Here is a 12,571-nt window from a genome sequence, read left to right as displayed (position 1 = left end):
ATATAAGTGCACAAAAGTCGATGAACAAGGATCTTGCCTGAAATAATTTGAAATTTTAAAAACCCCCCAAATATTCTAAATGTCTTTTATTAGGGTAATAGTTACATAAATTATGATATATCTACAAAATAAATTATTATTCAGAATTTTTTAAGGAATAAGATAGATATTTAGGTACTGTTGTGTCTAAGATACATTGTTAAGTAGGGGAAAAAAAGCAAATTATGTAACATATACACATTCCCACTGGTATAAATAAAAGTGTTTGTACATGCACAGAGAATGTCCGAAAAGATAAACCCTAATATTGTCTCTGAAGGGTAGGGTTTGGCTAGAAGGGAATAAAGACCTTTACTTTTAATTTATGTATATCTTTACACCATTTTAACTTTTCACAAATAACATGTATTAGCCTTATAAAAAGCAAATGTAAATTAATTAGTAAAAGCCACTAATGAAAAAGCAAGTTAAAAAAGAGAAGCAGTTGGTCACCACTTGAGGATTGACAGTTAAATATACTGAAACTTTCTGAGGTAGTAAAAAGGAACCCTACATTATAGCTAACTTATTGTGTGAGTGATCCCCATAGTCTTGCATGGGTGCAGCACAAAAAAGGTAGTTCTTAAGGGCGTCAGTAGGTCGTATATGGCACTATACGAGAGATTAAAAATGGCCGATTATATAGATCGCTCAATGAAGATACCGCTCTTACAGGAATCATGGACAGTTTTCCACCTGCTCCTTATGGTGGCAATCTGTTCAGTATTGAACTGTTTTTCTCTGATGGAGGAGTATAAAAAGACCGTCTTTGCTTCACTCCAAGTACATGACAGCAGGGTAGTAATAGTGACAACTACTATTTACGGAGTGTCTACTCTGGGCTGGGTACTTTACACATACACATTTTCCCTAATCCTCGCATCAAGCATGCAACGTAGCAGTTATGGTCCTCTTTCCCTCATTTGACAAAACAGGCTCAGAGAATGAAATTCCTTGCAAGAAGGGGCGCAGAGAGTAAGTGTTCATAGAGCGAGGTCTCCTTGCTGTCAAAGCTGACACTCTTCCACCAAGTCTCCCAGCAAGATAGAACGCTATGTATTAGAGAGAACATCTTTGATGATTTGAACAGCCAAGCAGCGTCACATCAAGGTTCAAATGCTTACCTGCTCATCTACCTCTTGAGAGCCGTGACTGTCAGCGCCGTTTGTTTCGAACCTTCCATATGTACCACTGAGAGATGAGCTGCTGTCACTTATGCTACTTTCCGGGGTGCCTGTGACACTGTCACTAGCTGGCCGTGAGGACACAAAGAGGCTGATGTTATCAAAACCGTCATCACCGAACCTGTTCTCAGCGTCCACCTTCCGTGCTTTCGCTGGACTGTACGGTTTTAAGAAGGAGGAATACACATACCCTTTTATAACTGGATAAGAATAAAAAAGAAAGAAGAAACAAGGTCATCTGTATGTACCCTCACTAAACATTTGTGTTTAGAGAAGCACAGAGAGGCCCCTAGGAAAATCTCAACTTGAAAAGAGGTGGTAGTTCTGTGCATTTCATGCAAAAAACTTACTTCCTGTGTCAACAAGCCACCTGCTTGTACTCCCCAGTGGATCCTTCTGTTCCACCACAGCCACCAACTCCCCTTCCAGAAGATTGATGTCATATTCTTGGGTAGCATTGCACTTGCGCTTCGCTTGGTAGAGTTCTTCTTTACTGTACGTGGATAGAAGTTCGGAGCGGTGAATGTCAGTTTGACGGGGCACTTCCGGCTGGGAGAAGTAAGGAGAAATTTGCGTTTAGATAGATGTGTAATAAAATTTTCACTAAGCGGGCAAAGATTTCTTCTTTGGATATTTTTTTTTAATGTTGAAGCCGTACATTGATTTGGGATTATTTCAATGTTGAAGCGTTGATGGAGTTATTATTGTGAAGCATCCAGCTGAGTTATGTGGTGAAAAATTCTCTAGTTAGCACATGAGGGCAGTGTTGCAGAGAAGAAAATTCAACTGAGTATAAGAAGGCAGAGGTTCTAATCCCTCTTCGATGGAACAATTTTTAATTTTTGCCATCCTGTAGACAATCCCTTGCGTATCAAACACTTGATAAGTAATATTTAATTAAGTAAGTTGTACATGTGCATGTCTTTTTCTGGGAAATAATATCAGTAAATTAGGCAGGAGGCAGGGTCTAGGCCCCCTCCCAGCTCTGCCTCTAGTGACTTTGAGAAAGCCACTTCATCTCTGGAGCCTGGGATTCCTTATCTAAAAAAATGAAACAGTTGAACTACTATGATCTTGCTCTATAAAATTCTGTTCATTCATCCAACAGATATTTATATCTGTTGTCAGGCACCATCTTAACAGCTTGGAATATATCACGTACGAAACGGGTAAAAATCTATGACCTTACAGAACTCATAGTATAGAAGGAAGAAATAGACAAGAAATCCTACATATAATAGGTTGGTAAATTACAGGATATTAGAATGAGATAAGTGACTTAGAAAATGATACTGTGATTTGAATAAGGAAAAGAAGTGAGAGTTATTGTCAGGAATCCTACCAAACTCACCAGAATTTGCACAGTCTTCTTCTTTTCAAAACTAAGCTTCCTCTCAATAAAGGTGGTACTGCTGTCCTTTACAAAATTAAGATTTTGAACCTCTTCTAGTACTTGATTCTGAATTTCAGAGATTCTTGAGGCCAACAGTGGAACCTATAGGTAGAAATGATATGGCATTGTTCTCAAACAACTATTTAACCATATTAGATATTAAATTTAGTAGAGTTATGACAAACAGAGAAAGTGTAAGATAGCTCCACAGAAAAAAATTAGGGCAATGTTAGAACTTTTGGATAAAAATGGTCTAATTTGCTGTCTCCAGAAACATCACTAAAACCGATAGAGATAATTGTTTTTAAAGGCTCAAGCCTAGAGGTGCCTGGGTGGCTCAGTCAGTTAAGTGTCTGCCTTCGGCTCAGGTCATGGTCTCGGGATCCTGGGATCGAGCCCCACGTCGGACTCCCTGCTCAGTAGAGGAGTCTGCTTCTCCCTCTTCCTCTGCTCCCTCCTGCCCCCTGCTCATTCTCTCTCTCTCTCAAATAAATAAATCTTTAAAAAAATAATAAAGTTTCAAACCTAAATAAAAGAATAGAAGAGAAATAAAAAGCAATAGAATTTTGGAAGAAGGGCTCAGGAATCAATGGCAGTAGGGTCCTCCAAAGTGGTAGGGTGGGATAGTGGGAAGGAGAAAGAAGCTACAACGAGAAGCATTGGTTAAGAGCCTGTGCTGGTTTTAAAACAAATCAGCAAATTCTTTGACATGCCTCTCATAAAGAGGTGGAGTCCATGACCTCTCTCCTCAAAAGTGCGTGGGTTTTTAAAATTGCCTCCATGAGTAGAATGTGGAAATGAACAGAAAAACAGAAGTAATGCTATCTGACCTTCAAGATTAGGCTAAAAGAGACCATGTGGTTTCTGCTGGTTTCTCTTGGGACACTCACTCTGAGACTTGGAAGAAGTCCAGTTGCACTGTGGCCACCATATCAAAAAACCATGTTGAAAGATTGGGTGGGGGGCCTTGTCCTCAACTATTTGAGTCTTCTATCATCATCCTATCTCCCACCCCAGACATGGGCTTGAGGAGGTCTTTGAGATGGCTCTAGCCCCAGCTATTATGAGACTGGAACCTCACAGAGACACTGAGAATGACTACCCTGAGCCCAGGGAACCTCCAGAACCATGAAAGACAATAGTAATAAATGACCATTGGTTGCTACATGCTGATATAATTTGTTATAACCACGCAGTTATAGACAACTGGAATCATCCAAATATCCATCAGTAGGAACAGGTTGATACACAAAACCATGCAAACTGTATGATTCCATTTTTATGAGATACAAACCAGGCATAACAGTCTATGGTAACACATCGATGCATCCCCAGGAGGTTAAAAAGCAAATTGCAGGATGGTGCTGTAATATCCCAGTTTTCTATAGGAAAAATATATACATATTTGCATTTACTTCTAATGGCATGAAGAAACCCTAAATGGATAAACTAGTAACAATGGGAGTGGGGGTAGGGGATGGGTGGTTAGGGAACAGGAGTCTGTGTGAGACTGCTTATACATTTTTATGTAGTTTTGCCTTTGAATCATGTAAATGTAGCACCTGATTTTTCAACTTAATTTATTCAAAGGGTAAGTTAAAAGTTAATTAAATACACAGTAAAAAATAAAGTCAGGACAATTAATTCTCCTCCAAATGTTGTCCATTAAATATCTAACCAGTTGAATAAGAACTAATTGAAATAAAGGGCAAAGAAACCACACTGATTTTTTAAGTTGATATTAGCTTGTAAATATCATTCTTCTTCTTCAGGAAAATAGTCATAAAATCATATCCTAATGGAAAGCTAGATTACACACACACGCACAGACACACACGCATACACACACACCCTAGACTTTGTTACATAGAGGAAAACAAAAGCAAAAAAAACTGGTTTGACAGTTATCCTGTTGCTGTCATTACATGGAGATGGCCTTTTTTTTTTGGACCCACATCTTAAATAGTCATGGTTAGCACTGAAGAACTGTTGAATAGGAAGAGATTACAAAATACAAATTGATAAGCTTCAACAAAGCATCAAGCAGGTGGAGCTAAAAGGTGTTTGGCATTTGAAAAGATACCTCCAAGAAGACCTAAGGTGTGCAAGGCACAATAAACCTGAACTAGGAAACTTTCCTATGGAGAAAAGAGAAAGAAATTTAAAAACTGTGACTGGCTTCAGTTAAACACCACCCCCCCCCCCACGCCACATGCGCACATGCACTGCACACGTGCACACCATGAACAGGGCCGTTGCACATGGCTGCAGTTTCTAGCAGATCCTGCTGGCCTAGCTAGCCAGGTGCTGGCGCAGAGCTTACCGGCGCCACCGTGGAATAAACCTGCCGAGCCGCAAGTGTCAGGTCCCTGAGGAGAGCCATGAAACTGCACAGACAGTTCCACAGAATCTTCCGAGCAGCCTGGTTGAACACCTGGAGCTCCTCCACGAGCTGGGCATTGAGGGCCTCGTACTCCTTTTTGGCCAAGTCTGACTCATCTCCTGCTGCCCGCGGTAGGTAGCTGTTGCAGTCCAGCAGTTTGTCATAGCGTTTCTGGATGAGCTTCTGAGGCCCTGTGAATAAGGACAGCAGGGCCGACAGGGGCATCAGAACGAGCCTCTGCAAATGGGCTGCCTGCCGAGAGAGAAAAGCAATCCTGTGACAGAGTAAGGAGCAACCAGTACAGGTACTGCGCTACCGCCAGTGGGCTTACTTCCTCCTTGCAGGAGCTCAGAGGAGGACAGGGAAGTATATAGCCAAGGTAAGAGACCATGGGGCACTTGGGTGGCTCAGATGGCTAAGCATCTGCCTTTGGCTCAGGTCATGATCTCTGGGTCCTGGGATCCAGCCCCCCAGTAAAGCTCCCCCCCACCATGGTCAAGTACCGTATCTTGGGCTCCCATCTCAGCAGGAAGTCTGCTTCTCACTCACCCTCTCCCCTCTCCTCGTGCTCTCTCTCTCTCTCTCTCTCAAATGAATAAATAAAATCTTAAAACGAGAGAGAGAGAAGATGTGATCTTTTTTTGTCTAAACCTGCTCCAAGACTTAAAACAGGGACTCTAGACTCTAACACTGAATGTAAAGAGTGAGCAAGAAGAGGAATACAAAAGTTAAAGCTTGCACACCCAAAATGCACTCCATGTTTCTCTCTGAAGCCATTGGTTTTGTCATTGGGGTCATCTCCTTCAACACTTTCCCCTTCCCCTCCTTTCTAATCCCAGAGCCCAGCAGAGTTACTCCAGCACAGGGGTGGGAGGCAAACTCCAGTTTTTGACCACTAAGACTGTGCAAATGACTCACCATATCATTCCCTTCCTTTGCTGACAATAAAAGGAAGGTAGTCTTAGAAGACACTGTATCCTTTCCTCCCACATCTGCCCAATTCCCTGGCTACCCTGATGTCTCATTTTGGGTAGACGAACTTTTTACCATATACAGATAAGTACCTCCTTTTTTTTTTTAAAGATTTTATTTATTTATTTGACAGAGAGAGACACAGCGAGAGAGGGAACACAAGCAGGGGGAGTGGGAAAGGGAGAAGCAGGCTTCCAGCTGAGCGGGGAACCCGATGCGGGGCTCGATCCCAGGACCCCGGGATCATGACCTGAGCCGAAGGCAGACGTTTAATGACTGAGCCACCCAGGCACCCCTAAGTACCTCCTTATTATAGGTATTTTGCTCCTATGATAGAAAAGACAGCAGAGTTATTGCTTTCTCTTTAAATACATTGAAAGATTAAGCTGATGCTGGTTCTGTTTCTTAAATTGTTACATTTTAGGGTTAGTCATTTTGAGTCACTGAAAATGAACTTCATATTAACCCCCAACCCCATGCCAGCACCTAAGCATCCTAGATTTACTTTCTTCTCTTTCTCTTTCCTCCCCCTCTCTTCTGAAGTGCACTAGTATCCTATGTTTGCTGACTGCCGACTTTACGCTTTATCATATATGCATGGGTTACATGATTGTTACAGCAGTTTAGAAGCAGGTTTCTCTTTTGTACCCTGAAAGATGTCCTAGGGAATCAGCATCTGAGCAGCAGCTTTTATTAATTAAACAGCCTCTCGTAACTTTGTCTGAACTCATGGGAAATCTACAAGAGAGGGGAAACCAATCTCTTACTGGCACTAGCAGTAGACTACACAGATTAAATTTGATGTCTATCTTCTAAAATAATCAATATATACCTGCAGACTGTTTAATGAGTCCTTTGACTAAGCAAAGAATCTGTTTACTGTTCTGATAAATTACTATATTGTAACTTGACTGGATTCTACAGGTAATTACAATATTACAACATAATTACTATATACATATATGTATAGTATATACGTATATATATATGTCTGCATACGTATATATATATGTATCCTGTGACCGCAGACATAAACTGATTCCAATTCACCTGGGCATAGGAATTACGATTGGAACAAATAAGAATTAGATTTTCTTTTAATATTTTTTCCTATTCAAAACATATAGGCAAGTACTTTTCAAGGTAGATAAGTATTTTTCAAAGTTAGATAAAAACACTGCTCTGCCTTTAGATAGATTTTTGAATTCTTATGAACATTTAATTTTTAAAAAGTTTAATACACTTTATTCATAAGTAAAAAAGTTACTTTTATATGGATCATTGTGATAATTATTTTAATTTAGCTTAATTTATCATCTTGTTTCATGCAAGGAGGAGAAGAACACAGCTCTTCTTCCATCAAATTCTGGACATGCCTGCTGAGGAGAAGCTGTATACCGTGCTCTTACGTGGTGCTCGATAAATACTAACCGACTTAATACATTGGAATTAAGCTAAAGAGCAAACCCTTAAGGACTTTTCTAAAATGTGCTGTCTGTAATTAAGCCCAGAAAATGTATAAAGAACTAGCCACACTGTTTCCATTTAACATCCATCATAAAAACTTCTCTCTCTCTTGCTCTCTCACTCTCATTTATCTGATCGATCATTTTAGTTCAGATGTAATCCTGACTTGCATTCCCCAGTGCCACGAAGTAAGATGCTTCCAAGTGTTTTCTACTGGGGGGTGGGGCTGCATCACTTCCTAGGATTTGGAAATATGTGGGGCTATTCACTGGATGTCATGACTTGAGATTGGGGGGACATTATTGAGATTTAGAGCCTGGTACACCAGGAATGCTAAGCATCCTCCAACACAAGGGCCTCTCAATGAAGAACTGTCTGACCCAAAATGCCAATAATGCCAACACAAAACTGCCTCTTTCAAGGACCTTCAAGATGATGAAGGAGTCTATTATGGCTTCTCTATAACATACTACTATGATATAATAATACCTATGGAACACAAGATACTAAATTAAAATTAGTACTACTCAAACTAATTTACCAGCCAAATATCTCTAGGCTCAAGCAGGTTTTTAGGATTCCCAAGCTATGTTTTATAATTCTGTATATTTTACAGAACTCATAGAAAACAAACTCAGAGGTAAAAGCCCTTTCTCAATAAGAAGGCTTTACTTTCCAGTACATAGTGTGTTAATAAAAGTCACGTCTTCAGAGAGTATCTTCGCTCCTCCTGTAAGGACTCTGGACTTTTCCAGAGACTCCTTTAGGAAAATCACAGCTTGCCAACTTAATAAATCCGTCATCTATCACATGCAGGCTTAAACTAAATGTTGATTTTAAAAGCTACACACAGATGCCTGGGTGGCTCAGTCGGTTGGTTAAGCGTCTGCCTTCAGTTCAGATCATGATCCCAGGGTCCTGGGATCGAGTCCTGCATTGGGCTCCTTGCTCAGCTGGGAGCCTACTTCTCCCTCTGCCTGCCGCATCCCCCTGCTTGTGCTCTCCTTCTCTGTCAAATAAATAAATAAAATCTTAAAAAAAAATAAATAAAGGTTGCACAGACATTGACTACTCCTAGAAACTCAGTCTGGGACCCTCTTAAATTTTGATCATAATAAAAAATCTTCACTAACTCACTTTAAAATAGTTAATAATGAAAAAAAAAAACCCTCCTGTTTAAATCTACTGATTTTGACATTCGTATTTGCTTTAGTGCCTGTTTTATTTCTAACTCCAGAAAAATAAATAAAAAGCAGCTTTCCTCTTAACCCCACTTTCTAATTTATCTGTGAATATAAATAACTTACAAAGTCACCACAGGGATTCAGGGCATTCCTTGAGGCCTCCGAATGGCTCGTCTCCTCCTTGTCTTTGTTGCACGAGATCTCCTGGAGCTCCATGACACTCCGCAGTGCTAAGGGCATGGCATCCTGAAACCCAGGGACAAAGTCACAAAATGGGCCAAGTTCTGAAGTTCTGTACAATTAAATATATCCCAAGTGTGTACTTCATCATCATAGCCCTCCATTACCACGGAGAGATAAAAGGAAAAAAAGGAAGTAAAAAAAAGTCATGAATACTCTGTACAATGAGGTTACGTGTAACCATTTCTTTTCTTATTTCCCCGTCACTTTCTCCTACTGCTCTGTACGACACCTTCTTTATTAAGTGGACTACATCCTAAGGTCCCTCATTGGCCATTCTTCAGCATTCAGGTCTTACTGAACCCCTTATTTTAGAAATCACGCCTTTTTGATTTATGTCTTCAGTGTCCCCTAGTGAATTTTTAAAAGAAGATGTTCATGTTTTTGTTGAATTGGTTAGTAGAAATAGAAGACTTTCCTACAGATATTCCCAAGATGCATTCACTTCATGAAATGTATATGAAGGACAGGGTTCCCACTGCTCTGTCTGGCTGTTATAACTGAGTTTTGGTTTTCTTTTCACAGAAAGCAGAGCTTTAGGAAGAGATTAGCAAACCTGATTGCAAAATCAGGCTTTGCATCAGTTAATAAATGAGAAAGGAATGTGGCTTGTTGGTTACATAACATGGAACCTTTTCTCCAAATCATCATGCCTGTTAACCTAATCCTCTTTTGGTATGATAATTTACCTGTGCACGCAAACATCTGCTTCCAAAAATAGATATCCAAAATAAAAACTGGAAAATGCGAAGGGGGTCATTTGTTAACTCAGTTACGTGGAACTCTACTAATTGTCTATGTCTCCCAGTCATGACCATTATCAAGATGTTGTTGAGGACACTATGTCTTCTATATGAGATCCATTCTCTCTTACTAACTATAATTATACTGCACTTCAATTGGTTTGGTTAAGTCAGTGATTCTCAACAAGGGCAGGAAAACTTCCTGGGGGATTGGAAATTAGTGGGGTTTTTCTTCTACTATGGTTGTGTGGGAGTATTTGCATATTGTAGTTATTATTTTGTTAGAATTTATTTTCCTTTACATTGATTTTCTTTCATGTAGACCTACCTACCTAAGGTTGAATTACCTGTGGATTTCATTCAGAACTCTAAAGGGGGCATTACGAAACACCAGTTATAAAATAAATAGAGGTGCTCTGTTCATCTAGGGTTGTGTGATCGTATGTCCTTTTTTTAAGTTGGCTTCTCAAAGACTTACAGCTAAATTTGAGATCCACATGTGGGTTTCTGCGGTTTTTATATGGCCTTTATGTTCTGCTCTTTTTGCTCTTTAGTTCTCCTCTAATTTCATTTTATGTCCCCCTTTGATTTCCTTTTTTCTTTCAGTACCACTTTTAAATTTGCAAATATGTGTTTTAGGTACTAGAAAGGGATATGTTAGTATAATCCAACAAATAAAGAAAATTTCTGCCAAATCAATTTTGGTTTTTTGGTTTTTTTTTTTTTTTTTAAGATTTTATTTATTTATTTGAGAGAGAGAATGAGAGAGAGAGAGCATGAGAGGGGGTAGGGTCAGAGGGAGAAGCAGACTCCCTGCCGAGCAGGGAGCCTGATGCGGGACTTGATCCTGGGACTCCAGGATCATGACCTGAGCCGAAGGCAGTCGCTTAACCAACTGAGCCACCCAGGCACCCCAAAATCAATTTTGTATTAATGAACTCATCTCTATTGTAAGGAAAGTGTGCTGATGGTCCAGCACCACGTGGCAATCATGTGAGCTTACATCCCACAACACAGCCACCTCAATTGGGAGAAGGATGGAGCAGATACGGGAACAAAGAACAAAATCTACATCCTTATACTGGCTTCCCTCACCTGCAGTTGGCAGCCTCCCAAATTTGATACAGTATCAATGAATTTTATCATATAAATTCGATCACATAAATGCACGAACATTCACATGTACTCTTCAGAATAACCATGGACATCAATACGTTCTCGTAGAAACAGTGGAACTGGTTGTGTCTTACCTACCTGGATATGTTGAAGACAGAGGGAAATGTTCTTCACGCAATGCCTCACCGTCTTTTCTAAAGATCTAAACAGCTTTTCTTCTCTATTGAAAGTATTGTCTTTCACCTATAATGTAGATGAAATTCTTTATTTTTAAAACTCGAACAAATCTGGTGTTTTAAAGAAATATCACAGGCTGTATTAGCCCAGCACATGACAAAGAGACCCCTTGTTGAGAACAAAACCTTCCATGTCATGCTGACTGCCTTAACACAGAACTTGCTGTGTACAAGCACACAGCGCAACTTCAATTAGTGTGGCGACGCCCCATGCTGCCGGTTAATCCGCCTTCGGCTTTCACAGAGCTTCGTCTATGTGATGGTAGCTGGGGCAGGTAAAACTTTCTCTGCAGTTTCTAATGGCATATATTATATATGTACTCTGAAATTATGCCCCATTTGTGGGTTCGTAAAATAATTAATAAAATAAAAAATCAAAATTTAAATAAGATAAACATTTCATCTCTTGACTGGAACTTACTGTTTCGTTGCTATGACTCATCCCAGTTAATTTCACAGTGGTTATTTAGAAAATATACTTAGCTTCTTGGCTAAAAAATGCGGTAATTCTTTACCAACTCAAATTTGAAAGGTTGAATGTGATCTTGGCCAAAAGAGTCCTTTTGTGGGGAAAACTCAGCAGAGTTAAGATAGTAGTCACATGTGTTCAGTTATTTTTTCATATTTTATTTTATTGATAAGACCATAATTATTATTAATAGTGAGAAGTATTTTTTGGCTATCACAATGGTGACAAAAGAAGAGCAGAACCAGCTTCATGCTGCCAAAATCTGTGTGAACATGCAAATGATTTGTGGCATATGGTGGGTATTCTTCGGTTTGGTCCTGGGTAGTAACCACAGCTGCTCTCTGTTCATAGGTCTGTTAATTTAAGATGGTTGACCTTGGTGGGTGGTGGGGGGAGGATGGTTGATCTTAGAACTGAATGCACAGAAAATGGTGATATTTTATTTTATTTTTAAACCCCTTAATATTGTTTATCTAAAAAGCTTTTGATTAAATAGGTGGCATAGTTCTTGTAATTCACACAACATTCAATACCATCTGCCTTATGATCTCTATGCTCTAATCTAGTTTGATGTATTGAACAATATGCTGGGGCAGATTATTTTATTTTATTTTTTTAAAGATTTTATTTATTTATTTGACAGAGAGAGACACAGCAACAGAGGGAACACAAGCAGGGGGAGTGGGAGAGGGAGAAGCAGGCTTTCCGCTGAGCAGGGCACCTGATGCGGGGCTCGATCCCAGGACCCTGGGATCATGACCTGAGCCAAAGGCAGACGCTTAACGATTGAGCCACCCAGGCACCACTGGGGCAGATTATTTTAAATGCGGGTTTCAAGGACCCCTCACCAGCTATTTTGCGTATCTTGGCAGAGATCCAGATGATTCTAAAATAAGAGATCCAGGGATCACAGTATGAGAAATATTGTCCAGTTCTACGTTCCTATAGCCAAGCCCTTCTCATGCTGTTTTATTTTGCTGGAATATGCTGCTGTCCCTTTTTCTGCATTGCAAATATCTGTTTAATTTTTTTAAGGACTCAACTGTCACCCCTTCTATGAAACCTCCCTTGAATTCCTATTCTTTTCACTGTAGAAAATTAATTGCTCCCCCATGTGCTCTCACAACACTAGTTAATTAAGTGAT

The 12,571-nt window shown here is 39.8% G+C and overlaps 2 protein-coding genes across 2 annotated transcripts in view; one reads left to right on the top strand and one right to left on the bottom strand.

The window, feature by feature from the left end:
* Positions 1-7,492, top strand: part of INTS12 (integrator complex subunit 12) — a 49,494-nt gene extending 42,002 nt beyond the window's left edge. The window contains exon 8 of the mRNA XM_032400940.1: positions 7,304-7,492. The gene's annotated coding sequence lies outside the window, so the exon portion shown is untranslated. The remainder of the gene's footprint in view (positions 1-7,303) is intronic.
* Positions 1-12,571, bottom strand: part of ARHGEF38 (Rho guanine nucleotide exchange factor 38) — a 125,322-nt gene that overhangs the window by 9,403 nt on the left and 103,348 nt on the right. Inside the window, exons 8-13 of the mRNA XM_032400938.1 lie at positions 10,860-10,964; positions 8,746-8,868; positions 4,940-5,251; positions 2,575-2,718; positions 1,574-1,772; positions 1,164-1,423 (exon numbers count right to left, since the gene is read on the bottom strand). Of these exons, the coding sequence (XP_032256829.1) occupies positions 1,164-1,423; positions 1,574-1,772; positions 2,575-2,718; positions 4,940-5,251; positions 8,746-8,868; positions 10,860-10,964 (1,143 nt within the window). The remainder of the gene's footprint in view (positions 1-1,163; positions 1,424-1,573; positions 1,773-2,574; positions 2,719-4,939; positions 5,252-8,745; positions 8,869-10,859; positions 10,965-12,571) is intronic.

This window comes from Phoca vitulina, unplaced genomic scaffold, assembly GCF_004348235.1.
Source record: "Phoca vitulina isolate PV1807 unplaced genomic scaffold, GSC_HSeal_1.0 scaffold3, whole genome shotgun sequence".
NCBI lineage: Eukaryota > Metazoa > Chordata > Mammalia > Carnivora > Phocidae > Phoca > Phoca vitulina.
This window is presented reverse-complemented; position numbering and strand designations above follow the sequence as displayed.